Below are 23,223 nucleotides of genomic sequence, written 5' to 3'. Positions count from 1 at the left end.
AACACAGCCGCTGTGTAAAGTGTAGGAGGATAATTAACCTGTGATCATTGATTATTAATGGGAATTAAAATGTGTTAAACCCAATAATGAATCCAGGATAAGGCACGGAAATAAGGCCATTAATCTGTGACAATGAAGCCATTCACATTTCTGTTTTTCTATTTTACAGTTGTGGTATTTCGCAGGCGCTCGAAATCCAGGGCTTTATTATTTACTCAGTCTTCGGTCTGTGTTTGAACGGTAAAAGTAACAGTCCCTTTTTTCTCTTCACCACAGTCCAGTGCTGGGGCTCTTTAAACCCCTCTGTGTCCCATTTCAGTTCACGTTTCCTCTACAGATCACACACACCTGTGTCCACAGTGAGTGCACCTTACAGTAGAATTCACCAGTTAAAGGGGCGTCGGAACACGTTCGGGCGTGTGGTGTATACTCTGACCTCTTTGAGGAGGAAGGAGCTGGCGGCGAAAGCGAAGGACCAGCCGTAGTGATAGTTAAAGAACTGCTCGGGTTCCCTGGGCCTGTTCATCACCTCATCATTTATACTGGAGATATACAGCACCAATCCCACCACCAGACTCAGACCTGAGAGAGAGAGAGAGAGAGAGAGAGAGGAGAGAAAGAAAGCGAGAGAGAGAAAGAGAGGAGAGAGAGAGCAAGAGAGAGAGAGAGAAAGAGAGGAGAGAGAGAGAGAGTGAGAGAGAGAGTGAGAGAGAGAGGAAAGAGAGAAAGAAAGCGAGAGAGAAGAAAGAGAGAGAGAGAGAAAGAAAGCAAGAGAAAGAGGAGAGAGAGAGGGGAGAGAACATGAGAGAGAGAGAGAGAGAGAGAGGAGAGAACATGAGAGAAAGAGAGAGAGAGCGAGAGAAAGAAAGAAAGCAAGAGAGAGAGGAGAGAACACGAGAGAAAGAGAGAGAGAGCGAGAGAAAGAAAGAAAGCGAGAGAGAGAGGAGAGAACACGAGAGAAAGAGAGAGAGAAGAAAGAGAGAAAGAGAAAGAAAGCGAGAGAGAAAGAGAGGAGAGAGAGAGCAAGAAAGAGAGAGAGTGAGAGAAGAAAAGAGAGAAGAAAGAGAGAAAGAAAGCGAGAAAGAGAGGAGAGAGAAGAGAGAAGAAAGAGAGAGAGAGAGAAAGATAGGAGAGTGAGAAAGAGAGAGAGAGAGAGAGAGAGAGAGAGAGAGAGAGAGAGAGAGAAGGCACACAGCATTTACCCGAATTCACAGTGGATCACTATTTACCTGTCGTTCATTTAGCTGTATCCCAGATGTCCCTCTACACCCTCCGTAGGGCACAGTGACGATCATAAAGTAACAGTGTCTGCACTCACCTAAAGTGTTGTATGTCAAAAATAATTTTTTTGTTTAAAGTTGGTATTTCTCTGTTGAATTAGGGCACTGTCTGGATGAAGTATTTTTAGTTTTATTATGTGTGATGTAGGGAGCAGGGTGCTCTTCTCTGTTGACTGACACAGACAAACAGTGCTCTGTTTGGAGAAATGTGTCAGGGATCCATACTTTTTAACGTCTAAATGAAACTAAAATGTTGACAGGAACAATAAATCAATTTAAACCTCACAGTTTTATTTGTGTTTGAGTAACGAGTAGGTCCCAATATGGCGGCTACACAGTGACGTCACCTGCAACAGAACCATTTGATTGGTAGAGAATGGTGGTTGCTAGGTAACCATTCAACTAATCATTACTAAGGCTGTATTTGAAACTGATCCCTATTTGCATTTTAGTGGCTTTTTTTGTTATATTTTAAATATCTTACGTTCTTCTGTATAATTCATTGTATTTGAAGTTTACTTTGGATATTGATATTTATTTTATTTATTTAGTTATTTAATTAACTCCATTCTGGATATACATTTTATTACTATCAGATTATAGTTTATACATATATCTGCAGCAAGGGGTTTTATGCTATTAATATTATTATTAAGTTTGTTTATTATTATTCTCCCCAATTATTTATCACCAAATCCAACCTTCAGCGAGTCTCCTCCAATCGCACACAGCGCCCCCTGCCTTTAGGAGTGTGAAAGCAAACAGGGGCTTCCTCCAAGATGAGTGAAGCTGGCCCACCATTTCTTTTCAAACTGCTGCTAATACAACACCACTGTAAATCTTAACACACTGGAGAAGAACACAAACTGCCCAGATCTGTTACATCAGCTGACGGATCTTTGCTCTAGCTAGCACCATGAGCAGAGAGATAGGGGAGTGGGAGGTCCATCCTGCACACCCAGAGAGTGAGGCCATGACAGGACCAACACTAAGACCGCTGCCCCATTCGGGAGGCCCTAAAAACGTTTCCAAACTAGTGTTTTTCTTAACTCCAGCTCCTCACCTGTCAGACAGAAACACAGAGAAAAAAGAAAATACAAATGTTGTTTCCAAGGACGGTGTGTCAGTGTTAGGTGGAAGGGCAGAGGGAACAGATTGTAGACAGATTAAAGAAGGCTGTTTCCAGACCAGCTTCAAGGTTAAAAAAGCTACAAGAAGAGAAAACAACAATGCCGTCTGCATACAAATAAACTTCACTCACGGCTACCGTACACACCGGCAACACGACAACCGTCACTGTGATTATGTCTTATAAATCAGCATAAGAACAACACAATATCACTGCTCTCTGTATCAACCCTGTTACACCACTGGAGCGCTGTGGGGGATGGGGTCCAACCAAGTCCAGGTCAAAGATATTTGAAACCTCTGTAAGCCGTCAAAAGTTCATCAACGGAACACACACGGGGTGTGATTCCATTCGTGACTTCTTCATCATCAAGAGGTGCCATTCCACCTTAAATAGTGAAGCAGGTACATTCAGGCACCTGGTAGAAACGCAACCAGAGCGTAATTACAGCATTTTTCAAGGTGGAAAAGATGCACCAAAATGTAACTGCAGCCTCATTTAAGGTGGACTGGATGTACCAATATGTAACAGATGCATCATTTAAGGTGGAACTGAGGCATCGGAATGTAACTGCCTCATCATTTAAGGTGAACCAGAGGTAGTGGAATGTAAACGCAGACTGATTTAAGGTGGACTGGAGGTAAAAGTATGTAACTGCAGCCTCATTTAAGGTGGGCATGACATACCAGACTGTAACAGCAGCATGATTTAAGGTGGAAGAGAGGCACACGAATGTACGGGCAGACTCATTAGTAGAGAAACTAAGGCATCAGAATGTAACAGTAGCAGTAGCCAGACAGACACATTAGCATAATTTAAGGTGAACCAGAGGCACCGGAATAAAACTGCAGCGAAATTTAAGGTGGCCTGGAGGTAGCAGAATGAAACTGCAGCACCAATTAAGGAAGGAACAGAGAGGAACACCAGAAGAGAGAGTCATTATTAAACTAGAGCCCCAAAAGCACTGGTCCCAGACAGAAATAAACAAAAGCAGATGGAGAATCTTCATTATCAGACAGGGATTTGAAAGTAAACAAGACAGTCAAAATCAAACGCAGATGGTGTCTCTTCACTTTATTTAGTGCTGAAAACACAGCATAAGATACAACCGGTATTCTTCCTGTAAACAAAGGAGTCCAAACAACTCTAACATCTGCAATTGTACAATACAGACTAAGCTTTAATTTAAATTCCAGTCAAAACAGTCATTAAAATGGGGGGGAAGACCACAGATTATGTCACAGTTACAGTCCTCAGACTCTGAAACTTCAACCAGGTGGGAAAAGGGCTGTCTTGCCCTTAGGCGAGGAAGTGCTGCGCACCCTCAGGGCCTGAATGAAGGAGCAGGGTGGCCTTGCCCTTAAGCAGGGAACACCTGCCACTCTGGAGAACCCAAAACCAACCAGGAAAAACAGGGCAGCTTTGTCCTCAAGCAAGCATCAGTCTGTGATACCAAGCGATCTAGTTAATGTACCACCACTGTAACCCCCTGCCCCTTCTTAATGTCTGATATAACTTGAAATTAATGGAGCTGTCAGACAGTTTTACCACCAAAAATAGCAATTATTGGGCTATATTACATAATATATTGACAGAGGACATGCCACTTCTGTCCATGATGAAGCTCTGAAGCCCCAATGTCAGTCTGGCAAACAGCATGTGGGCCAAAAGTGGCCCACATTTTAAAAATGCTCATTTGTCCCACATAAGTCACAAAACAGCTCCGACACACTTATGGAAAAGTGGGATATGGCAGTATGGGAATATATGGGATATGTTCTCAAAAAGTGGTGTTTATGTGGGAGTAGTCAACTGAAGTGCCGTCATGTGGCAAATGGGTCATAAAAATTGTGAATATGAGCCAGACCAGGGCCAGAATAATTTGCCTGATTTAAATAAATGAAGGAAGAAGGTGTTTGTGACGGATGGGGGACAGAGTGACGACGAGTACCTGAGAGGATGAAGAAGATTCCGGAGATGAAGGCCAGGATCGTGCGCTGGGGGCGGATGTGGCCCACGTTACTGATGACGAAGGCCGTAAACACAAAGAGCAAAGACACCATGGGGAAAGGAGTGGCTGTCCGCACCATTTCTGAAATAAAACATATCAAATTTCAAAATAAAACTAGTTATGTTCTGTACGCTAGGCTGTGATGTTAGCGACAATGCTAACCAAGCAACTACAAAACAATGTGTCTGATGTTCAAGTTTGAAACCAAATGTACACTCACTGAGGATATTCGCCGTGTTTTCTGTTGTGATTTCGATTTCTGGCTCTGTGAAATACTCAGAGGCCACACATCTTCCTTTCTCTGAACCTGAGAGAGAGAGAGAGAGAGAGAATTGATTATAAGTAATATTAATATGGATTTGGTCCCCCTATTGTAGCTATAACAGCTTCCACTCCTTGCTGTTTGTGGGAATCTGCCCATTTTTCCAGAAGAGCATCTGTGAGGGTCTGGCTCACAATCTCCAACGTAGTTCATCCAAAAATTGTTTCATGGGGTCAGGTTGAGGTCAGGGCTCTGTGTGGCCAGTCCAGTTCTACAAAACCCAAATCATTCAATCATGCCTTTATTTACCTTGCTTTGTGCACAGGGGCACAGCCATGCTGAAACAGAAAAACACGTCTTCCCCAAACTGTTCCCACGAACCTGGAAAAATACCATTGTTTAAAAATGTTTTGGCATGCTGTAGCATTAAAGTTGGCCTTCACTGGAACTAAGGGGCCTATTCCAAGCCCTGAACAACAGCCCCATATCCTTTACACCAAACTTTACAGTGGGCACAATGCCGTCAGCCAGGTAACGTTCTCCTGGCACTCGCCAAACGTCAGAGAGCCAGGTGGAGATGTGTGATTTGATTTGTAAATGTTAATGCGAAGTCCCCACAACAGTCTGTAATTCCCCACAGTTCAGAGATTTAAGACTGTGTTTGTGTGTGTGTGTGTGTGTGTGTGCACATGTGTTTACCTGCGATGAAACACACTCTCCACAGGCCAGAGTGTAGCGCCATCTTGACGTCGACGCTCTGGTTCTGCTGCAGAACGATTCCCTCCTCCATCAACAGCCAATAATCCGTCGCCACGGCAACACCCACCAACAGCAAGCCGCACGCCCCGAACACCGTGGAGAGGAGAGTGAGAGCCCTGCTGCTGCACGAGCTCATCTGCACACACACACACACACACAGGCAACATTTTCAGACACCTGCTCATCCAACCTTTCTTCTGAAATTAAATATCTGTTTTCCTCGTTGTTGCAGTAACAGCTTCTACTCTTCTGAACTTGGATGATCGAACATTGTTGTGAGGATTTGATGGCAGCCATGTTCAACCCCTACTGGATCCCAAAACATTCCAATGGTACTGGATGGAGCTCCAACACTCTAGAGGACACAGCTTAATTAGGGTTAGGGCACATTGTACCTACCCCTCTAGCCCCTGCTTGGCACACAGCATTGTTATTTAGGCCTGAGGTCTTTAAACCCAGATGTTTGATCCCAGGCTGGGATTTTACAGTAGCTGGAGAATATGACACTAGACCTGGCCAGTCTGTGGAAGTGTGGTGTGTTCTCCCTGTGTCTGCGTGAGTTTCCTCCGGGTGACTGTCTGTGAGGAGTGTGGTGTGTTCTCCCTGTGTCTGCGTGGATTTCCTCCGGGTGACTGTCTGTGAGGAGTGTGGTGTGTTCTTTCTGTGTCTGCGTGGGTTTCCTCCGGGTGACTGTCTGTGAGGAGTGTGGTGTGTTCTCCCCGTGTCTGCATAGGTTTCCTCCGGGTGACTGTCTGTGAGGAGTGTGGTGCGTTCTTTCTGTGTCTGCGTGGGTTTCCTCTGGGTGACTGTCTGTGAGGAGTGTGGTGCGTTCTTTCTGTGTCTGCGTGGGTTTCCTCCGGGTGACTGTCTGTGAGGAGTGTGGTGTGTTCTCTGTGTCTGCGTGGGTTTCCTCTGGGTGACTGTCTGTGAGGAGTGTGCTGTGTTCTCCCCGTGTCTGCATAGGTTTCCTCCGGGTGACTGTCTGTGAGGAGTGTGGTGTGTTCTCCCCGTGTCTGCGTAGGTTTCCTCCGGGTGACTGTCTGTGAGGAGTGTGGTGTGTTCTCTCTGTGTCTGCGTAGGTTTCCTCCGGGTGACTGTCTGTGAGGAGTGTGGTGTGTTCTCCCCGTGTCTGCGTGGGTTTCCTCCTGGTGCTCCGGTTTCCTCCCACAGTCCAAAAAAACACACATTGGTAGGTGGACTGGCGATTCAAAAAGTGTCTGTAGGTGTGTGAGCAGAGCGATGGACTGGGTGTGTTCCTGCCTTGCTCTCAGTGATTCTGGGTAGGCTCCGAACCCACCATGACCCTGAACTGGATAAGCACTTATGAGACAATGAATGAATGAATGAATTAATAATGATAAATTAAGTAAAAAATTAATAAACAAAGAGAGAATGAGTTTCTACGATCAGCCAATCAGAGAGAAGGCCAAAGTTCAAAGAATATGACGGGTGACGGCCACTGAGGCAGAAATCAAGACATTACTGGCAACGAATCAAATCTCACACACACTCACACTCACACAGTGAGCTATGACTCATGCAGAGAGATACAGACCTCCACTTCACAGGGAAGCTGCTGCCATTCACACCCACACACACACATACACACACACACACACACAGTGATCATTTACACAGAGCTATAGCATTCCTCTACACTTCATTACACAGCAGGTTTGATCATTATTCTGATTGACAATTACAAACACTATACAGCCAAAAGTTTGTAAATCCTCACAGCACTGTTCCGACACCTAGCATAAAGCCTTCTCAGAACGGCAGAACACAGGTGTCGAACAAAAGCTGAAAAACATCCTCTGAATAACTACCCTTTCAGAAGAAATGGCACAGCAGATGTCCACACTTTTGGGTGAATTAATGAATGAGAGAAAAAAAGAGAGCGAGCCGGCGAGAGAGAAAAAGCATATGAGAATGTGTGTGTGAGAGAGAGAGAGAGAGAGAGAGAGAGAGAGAGGAAAGGGTAAAAAAAAATCAGGCAGAGAACAGAGAAAGTGAAAAGGAAAGAAGAATAGGGAGAAGGCGAGGTGAGGATAGACAGAACAGGGCAAGGAGTAATAGATATAAAGAAAAAGGAGAAACTACTGAGAACAAGTGATAAGAAATGGAGAGTGAAAGAGTGTCTCAAATTCCTCATTCTGTCTCTCTCTCTCTGAGTGAAACAGCTGATCGATGTTTAATTAGTGCTGCTGTGTCACTACCCATCTCTCCGAGCTCAGCACTAACCCCAGCCCTGACGCGAACCGGTGCAGATGAGGACACATGATAGACGTCTGATCTTTCTCTGATCTGTGCACTGGGGCTGAGTGAATAATAACGATCATGATATATGTTTATAACAGCAATCACAATGATCAAGAAGCTCGCTCTCTCACTATTTTCCCTCCATTTTAAAAAGTTTGTGTGTGTGCTCATGCTAACTCCACTCCTCACGCCCCCTTCTCTTCTTCAGCACGAACCGTGGCTATGTCCGTGGGCGTGTCGAGGGTCAGTAACTCAAGAAAGAGCTCAGAGACTCACACACAGCATTATCGCCCAGTGGAGCGTTAACGTTTAGGAAATAAAACAGTAACACTCTCTGTTTGTGTGTGTTTCTGGGGCTGTGTTTGGCTCTGTGTTAGTTCTGGTACTCCGTTGTTCTTATTTCGCGTGACTGTGTGTCTTTGCCTGAAATATTGTAAAGTATATTGTATTTGTGGTGTTAATGTGTTTATAAAACTCCATAGAGCTGCTCATAGCACCTTAAACTTAACCTGCTTTAACCTGTTACATTAAATAAATAAGTAATTGTAGTTGTAGACTTAAAATCGACAAAATGTTCTTGGTCTTCTTTGTTCTTTGGTGGTAGATCATCTAGTATTTGTTTATAAATAAATAAACAAGAAAAACTGAAACAAAGACATTGATATGAAACACCAAAGCTTCTCTGAACCTTCCAGTGACAAGGGTGTGTATGTTGGGACTTTTCCTGTTTTTGAAACCCCAGAAACACCTCTGTGACAATGGCTAAATGGCTAATGGTGGTCCGGCAAATCTAGGCTTGCGTAGTTTCTCTTTGCTCTTGTTTTAAAGTCAGTATTGTGTATATTTCTTGGCTGGTTGTGGAGTTGAAGAGCCTTGATAGTGCTGCTAATGTTGACTGAGAAGTTACCCCACTCTGATCCCTCTCTGTGCTGTAAAACCTGTAAAGAAAGTCAGCTGAAGGTTAGGGTCACACTGCTGCAGTCAGCCATGCTATCTCTAATAGTCCCAGCGCAGCCAATCAGACGTCAGCTCACAAAATCCTAAAAGTTTGTCCGTCTTAGGACAACATCATTATATTATTATTAACTTAGTGTTCTTCAGTGATGTTAAATCATCCTTATATAAGAAACAAATTACACGCTTGTAATACAGGTGTTTCTTTATAACGATATCAATAAATGCAGGAGACTTAAATACCAGGTGATTTTATCACATAAGCAATATATCGGTCATGTCCTAATCTCAATCAGAGCGTACTGTGCATGTGAATGAGAGGAAAAAAGAGCATACAGGCGGTGTGTGTGTGTGTGTGCCTTTGTAAAATCAGTGTTTGCACAGCCTTGCTGTTTTCAAACTGTCGTTTCCTGTCTGCCTCCCAGAGCTGGTGACTCAGAGAGGAGCGAGAGAGGGAAAGACAAAAAAACAAAAACAACAAAAAAAACGAGAGGAGGGTGGTGGTGTAAGAGAACACAGAGGAAGAAGAGAGAGTGAGACAGAGGACAGTAAGAAAGAGAAAGAGGAAAAGAACGAGCGAGAGGGACAAAGAGAGGAAGAAAAGAGAGTGAGGGAGAGGGAAAGGAGAGAGCGAGCGGGCAGGGGACTCAGGAGCGATAGAGCTCCATCCGATACCTCTGGGATGAGCTGCAGTGCCAGAACTAATCACACAGCAGGTTCAGAACAGAGAGAGAGAGAGAGTGTGTGTGTGTGTGTGTGTGTGTATGTGTGTGACGTATCAAACTCTTGTAGAACTCCTCGGTATGTGCACACTACTCTTCAGGTTTCATACATAAGACAATGGGATGGATGAAATGATTGGAATCTTTCGGTTACCTGCTCTGGTAAAAATACCACAAGGATCAAACCCTAAAGCAGCCATCTCCCCTATCTAAACAGCCCTGTTCAGAACGGCTGGCTTCAGCAGCTATTCCTTTATATGAAACTGATGCGGGTCTAGCGCTGTGATTGGACACTCCGGACAATTCAGAAGTGACGATTTGAAATAGGCAGATCAGTTATGATGGTCGGTGCTCAAGATCCGCTAATGAATGCTAACACACTTGAAAGGTGACCCCCCACCCCTTTAAAGGAACACTATGTGTGTAAGATTTGGGTTTTCTGCTCATTTTTATAGCACTGTACACAAATCAGTGGGGGATCTGCAGTTTCCCACTCTCCTAATGTTACATAGTTTAGTTTCTGCAGTGCTGTGCCCAGAGTAGCAACGGCAGATGCTCTGTTTGGAAGCTGTAATTCTAAAGTAAAAATAGTATTTAGGGTTAGTGTTATTAAATGTTAGGGATATTTTTCAGCATATTTTTTGTGTAAACTTTGGGTTGCAAATATTAAACCACAATACAGTTTTCTGCAGTATCTTCAGGCCCCAGGGGCAGCTGCGGCCTACAGGGGACAGCTGACTTAGCCAGATACATTCAGTTAATCACTGTAGGAGTGTAACAATGTCTCGGACGCTCCCTATGGGTCTGAAAGGACGTGGAGCTGTCTAGGAGACCACAGTGAGAAAAGGAAATAGACCCAAAAGCAGGAATAAAAAAAGCCTAATAATGTATATATCCAAACAGCTCCGCCAAAACATTAGCATGACACTCGCTGTCCATTCTCTCAGCTCCACTGTCCACAGGAGCACTTTGTAGTTATACCATCACAGACTGTAGTCCACATGTTGCTCTGCATAACTTTTCTAGTCTTTCCTCTGTGGACACAGGTTGATGGGAGTATTGTCGAGAAGGGTTTAAAAACTCCAGCAGCACCGCTGTGTCTGATCCTCTCTACACCAGCACAACACACACTAACACACCACCACCACATCACACCTGCTCTGTGAGGGTCCTTACCTGTCCACTGGAGAACAGACAAAAAAGTATGCAGAGCAACAGGTAGACTCTGGTCTGTAATTGTAGAAGCTGATAAAATGGAGAACGTGTGTAGAAACAAGAATGGTGTTTTAATGTTTCGGCTGATGTGTGTGTGTGTGTGTGTGTGTGTGTGTGGAGACCTGTATAAGGAACACAAAATGCACCTGAAGGCATCCAGAGTGAAACAGGGACAGTGCTGGTGACCCAGGGACGTGGCGAAGGTGCGGTGAGTCCTTGGCCTAAAAAACGTAGCCACTTCCAGCTAATGTTCACACACAGTACCTGGCCAAAGGTTTGCGGACACCTTATCTGCCGTTTCTTCTGAAGGAAAGTGTATTAATGAGTTTGTTCCCTCTGCCACTCTTCTAAGACTTTTTTACACTGTCGTGAGGATTTGATGGCGAGAGGTCGGCGCCTGACGTCTGATGATTAGTTCAAGACAACTGCAACCAACACAAGTGCCACTCCCAAAGGTACTGGATGGTTCCAATGCTCCACAGCCCAGTGGTGTCCAAAAAAAGGCATGTACATATACATAATAATAGTTCAAATCTTACATTTTTACATTTACTTCAGGAGAGAGTGGGAAAAATCCATTGTTTTTGAGTTTAAGGTGGAATTTTACCCAAAAAAAATGAGACTGCCATTGGCTTTTGAGAAAAATGGTTACTTCAAAATGTCTGACAACAGCTCGACTCAAAATATTCTTTGACGTTTACTTCACCTTCAAAAAAAAAGACGATCTCAAACGGGCGGATTTAGACAGCCAGGGTTTCTGGCGTCATAAACTCGAAGAAACAAACGACTTATAGCAACGTGTGGGGCAGGACTTTTAAGCTGAAAGTGAGCAGAGTGGAGAGTTACAGCCACTTTTAAGGTGTCAAGGGAGTTGTTTTGGTGGAAGAACCTAAACCTGTTTATTCTGACGAACAGGGATGAGTTTTTATGGGGTTTAATCCGAGGGAGACTATGAAGAGTTCAAATAGACATCCATTAATTTAGCTTACCCTCCAGATTCCACCATAAAAGCCCCAGGCGCGAGACTAACGGCTGCTCCAGGGTGGAACGGAACCTGGGATGAGAAGTCAACTCAGGGACTGAGAAGTTACGCTGTTTAAGGTGGGATGGAAATGTTTAAGGTACAAGTTACATAACAAAACAACACATAAAAATCCTGTGTCGGCGGCACGACCGATATGAAGTGAAGCTTTTACCGATTCTCTTTAGAAGTCGACGGCAATTAAATAAACATTTCGTTACTCCGCGGCGTGGTAAAAGCCCGTCGCCATGGCAGCGAGGGAGAGCTGACGTCCAGAAAGTGTCCGGTACTCACCCTTTCAGCTGAGGGACAGAGACCGTTCCTCAAAGAGAAGCTAGAAAATCCTCAGAGCGGAGAAAGGGTGAAGCACAGCATCACAGCTGCTCTCTCTCTCTCTCTCTCTCTCTCTCTCCGACGCCCTCATCTCCCGCTTCTTTTCTGTTTTAGCAGCACTGCAGCTACAGGAGCAAGGTGAGAGAGAGAGAGAAGAAAAAGAGAGGGAGGAGAAAAGCAGAGAGAGAGAGAGGAGAAAAACACAGAGAGAGAGGAGGAGAAAAAGAGAGAGAGGGAGGAGAAAGATAGAGGAGAAAAAAGAGAGAGAGCATAGAAAAAACAGACAGAGGTGAGAGAGAGAGAGAGAGAGAAGAAAAAGAGAGGGAGGAGAAAAGCAGAGAGAGAGAGAGGAGGAGAAAAAGAGAGAGAGGGAGGAGAAAGAGATAGAGGAGAAAAAAGAGAGGAGAGAGCATAGAAAAAACATAGACAGAGGAGAGAGAGAGAGGGGAGAAAAAGAGAGAGAGAGGGAGGATAAAAAATGAGAGAGAGAGGAGAAAAAGAGAGGAGAGAGAGGAGAATTAGAGAGAGATGGGAGAAAAACGGCATGAGAGAAGTGTTGAAGAGAAATAGATGAGCGAGAGAGAGAGTGAAAGAATGAGGGGATTGACAGACTAGAGAGAATCAGAGGTAATTGAGAGAGAAGAGAATGAGACTGAAAGCCTGAGAATCATAGAGACAGGTTTATATACATGGAGACATAGAGAGATGTAGTGCTAATGATGAGAGGATTATTACTATTGTTATTATCGTAAACAATATATATATATATATAATTTATTTTTTCACTTAGTGCCTACAGGAAAACCTGTCCTCCAGTCTTTCACACACATCTACTGTACTTCTCCATGTGTATCCCTCTCTTCCCTCCGTCTCTCCTTTTCTCCTGAGGTTCCCCCTGGTTCCTCTGTCTATCTTTAGAACTCTGATGGAGAACTCCTGTATTTTTAGAAGCTAAATCAATAGAGTATAGTACACTCTGACCTGGAGGAGAAATAGATCTCCCACAATCACGTGACAGAGCCCCTGAGACAGCTGTCAGAAGTATCCCCACACCGCTTTTAATTACTGACGTCAGGGGCCTCATTTATAAACCACACTTCAATCTCGTATCCTATACGTTAGGAAACGAGCAAGCGGTCAGCTCCACCGACAAAATCCAGCAAACAATATTTATGAAAACGATTATTCATGTTTTTTATGCATGCCTTATTCAGTTGGTTTTGATTTCTCATTTGGGGTGTGTGGGGTGTGTATTGGGTGTTATTACAGAGTCGTATAACACTGACAATGTTTCATCACATGAAGGAGATTCGCTAATTCCTTTAGCGTCATCGTTTCCAGAAATTAATTTCAGTCTGGCTAGAGCTGCCATGGTCCACTGTAAAAAACTAGATGGCCTACAAAGCTCATAAATATATCCTGGATTGCATGTAATGCCAGTGGGTATACTATTTTGAGTACAATGAAACCTCTACTAACGAACGTCTCTACTAACGAACTTTCCAAGATACGAACCGGGCATTTGAATTTTTCTTTGCTTCCACCAACGAACCATGACTCTAGAAACGATCCCGAGCCTCTGCCGAGCCGGCGGCTGGAAATGGCTACTGACCCCAATAGGCGAGTCTCCCAGCGCCCAGACTTGAGTGAGCTTTAAGATTAGCAAATTGTAGCTTTAGCAATTTAGCATTAGTGTAAATAGCAGACATCGAAATTCGTGTTAAGCCGTATCTACGCTTCGTCTCCCCACATTCACCCCCCCCCACCTCCCGTCATACAGCCAGTGCCTGTGTTACTCCTCCAGCCAGTCGTCACGTCTTCAAGGTAGCAATGTGTAACCACTTAAAACTTTTTTATTTCTTTTTTTATTACTGTTACCACTGTATTTCTTTTTTATTTTTAGTAACGCTACATGTATTTTTTTACTAATTTGAGAGTGTTGTAAACATATATCAGTGTAAAAACAGTGACTTTCGGGGCGGGGGCTGGAACACATTAATTGCTTTTCCATTATTTTAAATGGGGAAACTTAACTCGAGAAATGAACTTTTCCGCTTACGAACCAGGTCACGGAACGGATCAAGTTTGCAGGTAGAGGTTCCACTGTACTTTAATCATTACTCACTACACAATCAAAACCTGTGATGTTTAAATTGGTTTATTTTTTCTTTCAACACCTTTAGCTGAAACTCATTTAGATGTTAAAATGAAAGAAATATAAGCAAGGAACCCCAACTGTTCCACTCTCAGTGCGCAGGGACAGTGGGATCTGATCATTTACCCTGTAAACAAGGGGAAAAGATTATGTGGCTTGTGCTTGTAGTCTTTTACACACTAAAACAAAACACAAGTGACATAACACGATTATTGAAACTAGCAGCGAAATGCTAACAGCCTTTCTTTACTTATTATGATGATAATGCTAATATGGTTAACAGCATATAATGGTCTATTTCTCCTCTATCACCCTGCCACAAGGAGGCGGTGGGCTTCAGTGCTTTTTAAATGCTGTGAGACCCTCTCCAGTGCAGGGAGAGGGGCAGTGTATGAGATCTGTTTACAGACCAAGCATTTCCATGCATATAGTCTCCTTAGGAAAGCATTCAGTGAAAGAGAGTGGCTGCACATGAGCGTCAGGTCAGTGCGCAGTGTCTGCTAGCTGGATAGAAAGCCCCCACAACATTGGGCTGTGGAGCAGGGTAAGTATCCAACTCTTACTTTAACAGAGAGCGAATGTGAGCTGTGACATTTACAGTAAGGAGGTTATGATTTTATTTTAATAGGCAGGCGATGGAAGGGTGTCCTGTTATATCACTGGATCCCTCTGGGAGCAGCAGGAAGGAGGGAGATTGAGAGAGAGAGAGGGAGAGAGAGAGCGAGAGTGAGAGAGAGAAGGTCAGATTGAGAAATAGATCAAGAGCGGCTATTAGTACCAAGAACCTGAAAGTCAGCTGCCTCACACAACAGTACACTGAGGTATTTTAGCATGCACACCTACTGTACAGTTGCAATATACAGGCGTACAACTAGACTGTAGTTCATCTGTTACTCTGCATACTTTGTTCCCCCCTTTCATCCTGTTCTTCAAATGGTGAGGACCCCTACAGAGCAGGAATGACTTGTGTGGTTGGTCTTTTTCAGTGCTGCAGTGACACTGACATAGTAGCGGTGGTGTGTTTGTGAGTGATGCATTGGTATGAGTGGATCAGACACAGCAGTGTAATATAAAGTGTTTCTGTATGGTGGACAGAATGGACAGTGTAGAAACTAGAAATGTAGAAACAGGGAAGTGGTGTCAAATAAATAAACATAGCACAAAAAGTAAGGAAATTTGTGTTTGGTAGATTATTTCTTTGTTGTAGCAATGCTTCTTGGCAATAAATCTTATACCGTTGGAAAGGTTAATTTCCCTTTTAAATGGTGCCACATTTGTAAGGAACATGCATTTGTGGGGTGCACAGTAGAGCTGAGTATGTGGGTTGCGCCCATGAAAATTTGCCAAATCCTATCTGCCAATGCCAAACAGCTCATTCTGTGTGATGGTGTGGGGCGGCATCTCCCTCACTGGGAAAACAAGGCTTGTCATCATTAGAGGCAATCTCAGTGCAGAAAGATATCGAGATGAAATTCTGCAACCAGTGGCGAGCCCATATCTCCACAGTCTGGGACTGAACTCTATCCTCCACGATAACGCTTGCCCCCCACAGAGCGGGGTTTATCAGAGACCACCTCCAGAATGTGGGAGTGGAGAGGATGGAATGGTCTGCCAGAGTAGAGTCCTGACCTCAGCCCCATTGAACAGTTGTGGGATCAGTTGGGCGTGCTGTTGGTGCCAGTGTGACCCACACACCCACGTTGACTGACTTGCGACAAATGCTGGTTGAAGATTGGGATGCCACCCCACAGCAGTGTGAGACCAGGCTGGTGACCAGTGTGAGGAGGAGGTGGAGGCTGTTGTGGCGGTGTATGGTTCTTCCACACGCTACCGAGGCTCCTGTTTGGTAAATTAATTAATTGTTAAATTGCCAATACGTCTGTTTCTTCAAACTTCAATCATCCAGTCACCAAACGAGTCAATGGCAGGACGAGCTGTTTGGCTTTGGCAGAGAGGATTTGACAAAGTATTCATGGGCACAACCCACATACTCAGCTCTACTGCTCATCCCACAAATGCATGTTCTTTACAAATGTGGCACCGTTTAAAAGGGAAATTAACAGGCTCCAACGGAATAAGATTTATTGCCAAGAAGCATTGCTACAACAAAAAAAAAAATCTACCAAACACAAATTTCCTTACATATTTGCTATATTTAGTTACCAATGACAGAAAGATAAGAGAATATAGTGCAAATTTTTTGGCACCAGAGATTTAAAAAGCTATTTGTCTGAGCAGTACGTGCAACCCTCTTCTCCCACTCTTCACACACTGATAGCAACACCGCAGGAGAAATGCTAGCACAGGCTTCCAGTATCCGTAGTTTCAGGTGCTGCACATCTCGTATCTTCACAGCATAGACAATTGCCTTCAGATGACCCCAAAGATATATCTAAGGGAGTCAGATCGGGAGACCTTGGAGGCCATTTAACTGGCCCACAACGACCAATCCACTTTCCAGGAAACTGTTCATCTAGGAATGCTCGGACCTGACACCCATAATGTGGTGGTGCACCATCTTGCTGGAAAAACTCAGGGAACATGCCAGCTTCAGTGCATAAAGAGGAAAACACATCACCATGTAGCAATTTCGCATATCCAGTGGCCTTGAGGTTTCCATTGATGAAGAATGTCCCCACCATCTTTGTACCCCATATACCACCCCATACCATCAAGATGTGCAGCACCTGAAACTACGGATACTGGAAACTTGTGCTAGCATTTCTCCTGCAGTGTTGTTATCAGTGTGTAAAGAGTGGGAGAAGAGTGTTGACAATCCAACACAATGGGCAGCACTTTGAACACATTTTATAAGTGGTCGGAAACTTGTAAATAACTCATGAAAGAATAAAGCACACCATTGTTTTTCTTGTGAAATTCCCAATAAGTTTGATGTGTCACATGACCCTCTTCCCATTGAAAAAACCAAAGTTGGATCCAAAATGGCCGACTTCAAAATGGCCTCCATGGTCACCACCATCTTGAAAAGTTCCCCCCTCCGATATACTAATGTGTCACAAACAGGAAGTTAATATCACCAACCGTTTCCATTTTATTAAGGTGTATCCATATAAATGGCCCACCCTGTAGATAATTATCATAGGTGCCTAAGAGAGAGAGAGAGGGAGAGAGAGAGAGAAACTTAGCACTTATGAGACCAGTGCTACAAATTAATATTCACTAAAGTAAAGTCACTTCGAATGGACTGTTTCTGGATTTGTCTCATTGTCTATTCCCTAGCTCTGTAAAAAAAAACATTATTTTACTACAGCTTACTGAGTCACTCTAGTAGATTAATTCATCCTTACATCCCACTACTTACGCAGAGAGAAGTTTAATATAGCAAAACTGAAGCTAAAACGTTAGCTAATTAGCTGAAACAACAGTACGCAGAGCAAGCTAGCATGCTAGTCAAACCTCAGACCACCAAAAGAAGTGAAGATGAAGTAAGAACGCATTTTTGTTGGACCAAGGTTTTGAAAAACATTTTATTTAAATAATAGGCTAAAGACAACAGGCTAGCTATCAGACCCAGGGTGGGACCATCGCTGTAAATATTAGGACAGAAAGGGGCTAAACTGTCAGTTGTAAACCTACAAAGTGCACAGTTAGAACAGGTGTTTTTGTTAAAATAGATAAGTGTTGTCAAAACCTAGAATTCTGTTTAACAGACAGATTTCTAATGGGACGGCACAAACATACTGAGTCTAACGTCAGTATATTTCACTTTATTTCACACCTTGAGAAACAAAAATGAAATCATTACTACTGTACAAATTACTTATAATAAGCATCCCACATCTATCTATCTATCTATCTATCTATCTATAACAGTACAGCATTCCGAATACAAATCAGCCATAACATTAGTACCATCCTCTTGTTTCTACACTCTCTCTCTGTGCTCTTAGCTCCACTGACCAATACAGGAACACTCTGGAGTTCTACAATTACAGACTGGAGCCTGCATTTTGCTTTGCATACTTTGTCAGCCCCCTTTTACCCTGTTCCTTTAATATTCAGGACCCCCACAGAGCAGGTATGATTGGGTGGTGGATCATTCTCAGTGCTGCAGTGACACTGACGTGGTGGTGGTGTGTTAGTGTGTGTTGTGCTGGTGTAGAGTGGATCAGACACAGCAGTGCTGCTGGAGTTTTTAAACCCTGTGTCCACTCTCTGTCCACTCTGTGAGACACTCCTCCCTCATTGGTCCACCTTGTAGATGTAAAGTCAGAAACAGTAGCTGCACAGGCTGAACATTTTCGGTCGGTGGACTGTTCTCAGTCATGCAGTTAAACTGAGGGGTTTAAAAACTCCAGCAGCACTGCTGTGTCTGATCCACTTCTACCAACTCAATGTCAGGTTCACTGCATCCACCACCCAAATCATACCTGCTCTGTGGTGGTCCTGATCATTGAGGGACAGGAGGAAACAGGGCTGATCATATGTGCAGAGCATAAGATAGATACGTCTCTGTTTATGTAGAGCAAGAGAAGAGCTGAGAGAATGGACAGTGAGTGTAGAAACAAGGAGGTGGTTATAATATTGTGGCTGATTGGTGTACATTAGCTGCCACAAAAACTTAATTACAACGTGTTTTTGTAAAATACCATCAAGGTATTGATGGTGGTCTAGCAACATTTCCTTCAGCTCATGCACTGGACTTTATTCAGAACCTTTACTATTGGGAATAAAAAAATCAGTGCACTAATATTTTTGGAACGTTTTCTCAACATCCACAAGACCACATAAGATATGAACCACATTCGTTTGTGCCATCGCTTTTAATGTTTCATGAAATGGTTTTCTGCAGCTGAGAAACCACACACAAGCCAAAGATCACCATCTTAGTGAGAGTACAATCGTAGTCTCAGGTCGAATGAATCACACTTCGCTTATTGGTGGCATTCTCCAAACTTTGAAACTTTTTTCTTTCTTTTTTCCAGTAGTTTATTTTACATCAAAAAGAGTATAGAGTCAAACACACTTAAGTTCCTGTGTTGATCGATGCACAACATCTAAGTAATTCCACTGCACGTCTATGGGACACCTTTGTGGGTTTATGACTAGATCAATCAGTGTAAAATAGAAATGTGTGAACACAATAACCCTTTGAACTAATGACGTATTTGGCTTAATCACAGCTTATGCTGTTGTTTACCAATGCTATGTTTGGTCGTGTATCATTATTAATATATAATAAGCATTAATGTATCGTAATATTATTAGACAACTAGAACAAACCTGTAAACATGCGGTTAATTAACGATATTTAAAAGCACTTATCTGAACTAAATCGTTCAATTAATTGTATGTAACTGTAACATAATACTAGCTACATTTTACAGTATAGATACGTCATACGTGAACATGAATTATCTACATAACAAACAAGCAGATAATAGCACAACATAGAGGTCATTATGAATAAACTATACACAATATTTCATTATTTACTGAACTGTATAATAAATTAGCCAAATTTATATTAATTTTATATCTATTGCCCCCATTAAAGTATTACAGTTTATTACTAGCAGTTAAATACTTCGTTTTGTGTACGATGTCATGATTGTATTTTTTAAAATAGATTATTTGTGAAAATTTGTAAATTTAACATAAAGAAATATAAATCATTTTAAGATCAATTCTTTTTGGGATGATGGTTTGTTATTTAGGATTAAAGCAAGTACATTTTGCTGTTGATCAATTTTGTTGATATTTATATATATACCGGGGGTCCTCGACTTACAACGTTGATCCGTTCCTACGTCACGTCGTAAACCGATTTCCGGTGTAAGTCGGAACATACGTACATACTGTACGTAAATAACATACTGTAAGCACTTATCCTATCCTAACACCGATCCTCCTCGGTTCGGAGCCGCGTAACCATGTATTCATCCGCCACGCCGCGCACACCACACACGAATTCACGTTACGACGTTTACGACGCAAAACCACTTAAGTCGAAACAAGGCTTTATACAGTAAATGGGAGATGTGTCGTAACCACGAAACATCGTAACTGACGTAACCCGAGGACCTCCTGTACATTTTCTATATAAAATCAAAAGCCCTAGGAGTAAATTCTGTCAGTTTTACAGTACATCAGACTGGTTCTGAGAAATGTAATATTTTGATTAATATCAACTTACTTGAGGACATTTGGTTCCTGCCTTTTAAAGATGCCGAGTTAAAAGAGCAATTAGCCATTTTCTCTAATTAAGCTTGCCCTTATTCTGACATCTACCAGCCTGGATGTGTCAGAGATTTTGTAGTAAACTCATGTGAGATGCATTTTATAGAAAAAAAAGTAAAAATAATATGTAGTCACTCTAATGAACACAGCGACTCTTTTGCTTGATTGCTCCTTTAAGCGGTGAGTTATTTGTGTTGTGTGATTTAAACAGCAGTGAGAGGAGAAGAGGAAAAATCAGGATTAATGAAGGTAAAGCCCTGGAAGTCCTCCTGATCGATGGCGGCAAGAACATCCGGGTCAGAGGGCGTCAGTGCAGAGGACGCAGACGTAAAAAACTTGTCAAAATTTTCTCCTTTTCTTCCTCCCTTTAAAAGAAAATAAACACAATAAGTGACTGATACATAACGGATTTAGTAACTATCGCTCTACAGCGGCCGGACTCATTTTACCTGGAGGAGTTCAGTGATCCGGTGTGAATTTACAGGACAACAGTAACTGTGGGGTGATGTTAATCCAAAATGGATTTGTGAGGATTACAGTAAAATGTGAGGAGAGATCTTGTTCGGTGTGTAGTTTTATGTTCTGATTAATAACTAATTATCTGCAGTGTGTCATTGTAAATTCTGACATTAGTAACTGCCCAGTGATTTCACTCCAGTAAGAATCTGTTGTGTGTTGTGTACATTTGAGGTTCACACCAAAAGACTCCCAATGACTTTGTTTACATCTCAGCACAAATTTCTTTAATATGGTTGGAGTTCCCCTTTATGATGTCACTGTAGTAAAAGCAAGCCATTGTGACCTTACAGAACACAACTGGCTGTATCAGCACACACACACACACACGTACACAATCACACACATATACACAAAATCACACACACACACACAATGTACACAAACACAAGCACACAAACACACACATACACAAGCACACACACACCTACACAAACACACACACACAAGCATACACACACCTACACAAACACACACACCTACACAAACACACACACACATACACAAACACATACACAAACACACAAGCACACATATACATACATACACACACACACACATACATACACAAACACACACAAGCACACACATACACACACACATATATACACACACAAACACACCCTCACACACACCCACAAACACACACACACACACATATATACACAAACACACACACTCAAACACAAGCACACACACGCACACAAGCACACACACACACATACATACACAAACACACACAAGCACACACATACACACACACATATATACACACACAAACACACCCTCACACACACCCACAAACACACACACACACACACATATACACAAACACACACACACAAACACACACAAGCACACACACACAGGTATGAAAAAAACAGCTATAAACACTTTAAAATGAGTGATCTGAAGACAGAAGCCAGGGACTTTCATTTACCTGTCTTTGCAAATCACAGAAATGATGGAAGGCACACGCAGAGTAAACTAAGCATTAAATATAAAACAGAGTTAATGGCTATTACTGTAACTTATTAATTAATGCTAAAGTGTGATACTGACAGCTCTGGGTTTAAATGGAGGTTGTATCTCCAGTCTCTCCATTCTGTCCCAGTCAATCCAGCGGAAGAAAGGATGCTCCCGAATCTCCCTCTCCGCCTCCTCTCCTCCACCTAAACGCTTCCCTGGGTTCTTAGTCAGGAGCTAGAGACAGAGACAAATTGTGGGGTTTTCATTAAAAAACAACAACAACAAAAAAAATAGAATGAATTTTGTCTTATTTAAATTCCAACATTTCTTTATCTCTTCAAACGTTGTTTGCTGTGCTTTTCAGACCGAGTAAATGTGAATTAGCAAGGTACTGATTGGCCGCCCTCTACTGGGTCCTGTTCAAAAAGCAGTCCTGGTTGAAATGTGTTAAGATTGGACTGAAATTCTCAGGAATGTGGATAATAATAAACTTCACGTGTTCTATTTGAATGTGTGCACCCTGGCAGCCAGGAACAGCACAGATGACATCACAACCATGATGACGTCTGGACACGCTGTTTTTACGGATTAGTTCGGAATTGATTGTGGAATCAAAAGCGATACATGGTCAGATATCAACGCTAGGAAAATCTGTAATATGTTCTCTACATAGGTCTCTTATAGCAATGTTCCAACTTCTCCAACAACACCAGTGTTTCTCTGTAGAGGAACAATGATAAACCTCAGGATGTTCATCTGTTCCTTTAAAAATTACCCCTTTGCAAATGGCGACAGCTTCACGGGACAAACTCTTGGGGTAGGAGACACTTTGCTCCATGATTGACTGAAACAACTCCTCCTCATCGATCCCATCAAATGGAGGCTGTGTGAGAGAGAGAACATTCAACCACAAAATAAACAACAAAACCACTGATCGAAAGAGAAGTGAATATCCCGAGCGGAAAATCACCTGTGGTACAGAAGACACTGAACAATAGCATTCAAAACTATCACCCAAAACATAGGTATTCCACAGTTAATTATCTATATCTAGTTTCTGATTTGTTTTAGGGCGGCACGGTGGTGCAGCAGGTAGTGTCGCAGTCACACAGCTCCAGGGACCTGGAGGTTGTGGGTTCGATTCCCGCTCCGGGTGACTGTCTGTGAGGAGTGTGGTGTGTTCTCCCTGTGTCTGCGTGGGTTTCCTCCGGGTGACTGTCTGTGAGGAGTGTGGTGTGTTCTCCCTGTGTCTGCGTGGGTTTCCTCCGGGTGCTCCGGTTTCCTCCCACAGTCCAAAAACACACGTTGGTAGGTGGATTGGTGACTCCAAAGTGTCCGTAGGTGTGTGTGTGTGTGTCTGTGTTGCCCTGTGAAGGACTGGCGCCCCCTCCATGGTGTATTCCCCGCCTTGCACCCAATGATTCTGGACCCACC

The 23,223-nt window shown here is 43.0% G+C and overlaps 1 protein-coding gene and 1 long non-coding RNA gene across 6 annotated transcripts in view; one reads left to right on the top strand and one right to left on the bottom strand.

Moving 5' to 3' along the window:
• The window catches only part of LOC136708185 (voltage-dependent calcium channel gamma-7 subunit-like), an 89,690-nt gene that overhangs the window by 5,346 nt on the left and 61,121 nt on the right, over positions 1-23,223 (bottom strand). Inside the window, exons 18-23 of one of the 4 annotated variants that reach the window (XM_066682533.1) lie at positions 22,565-22,672; positions 21,883-22,023; positions 5,382-5,577; positions 4,641-4,727; positions 4,361-4,501; positions 437-582 (exon numbers count right to left, since the gene is read on the bottom strand). In XM_066682533.1, coding sequence (XP_066538630.1) covers positions 437-582; positions 4,361-4,501; positions 4,641-4,727; positions 5,382-5,577; positions 21,883-22,023; positions 22,565-22,672 — 819 coding nt within the window. Of the gene's footprint in view, positions 1-436; positions 583-4,360; positions 4,502-4,640; positions 4,728-5,381; positions 5,578-11,583; positions 11,687-11,790; positions 11,859-11,909; positions 12,047-17,611; positions 20,670-21,882; positions 22,024-22,564; positions 22,673-23,223 lie in introns of those variants that run through there. The other 3 variants (XM_066682537.1, XM_066682536.1, XM_066682534.1) reach the window with 3 other exon arrangements.
• LOC136708187 (uncharacterized) lies at positions 11,620-20,650 on the top strand. 2 transcript variants are annotated; one of them, XR_010804335.1, is made up of 4 exons: positions 11,620-11,695; positions 14,535-14,647; positions 14,732-14,924; positions 20,516-20,650. It is a non-coding gene; the product is annotated as an uncharacterized lncRNA (long non-coding RNA). The 2 variants fall into 2 exon arrangements; XR_010804336.1 differs by lacking the exon at positions 11,620-11,695 and adding an exon at positions 11,952-12,086.

This window comes from Hoplias malabaricus, chromosome 10, assembly GCF_029633855.1.
Source record: "Hoplias malabaricus isolate fHopMal1 chromosome 10, fHopMal1.hap1, whole genome shotgun sequence".
Lineage (NCBI taxonomy): Eukaryota > Metazoa > Chordata > Actinopteri > Characiformes > Erythrinidae > Hoplias > Hoplias malabaricus.
Note: the sequence above shows the minus strand (reverse complement) of the source record. Positions and strands in the feature narration are given on the sequence as shown.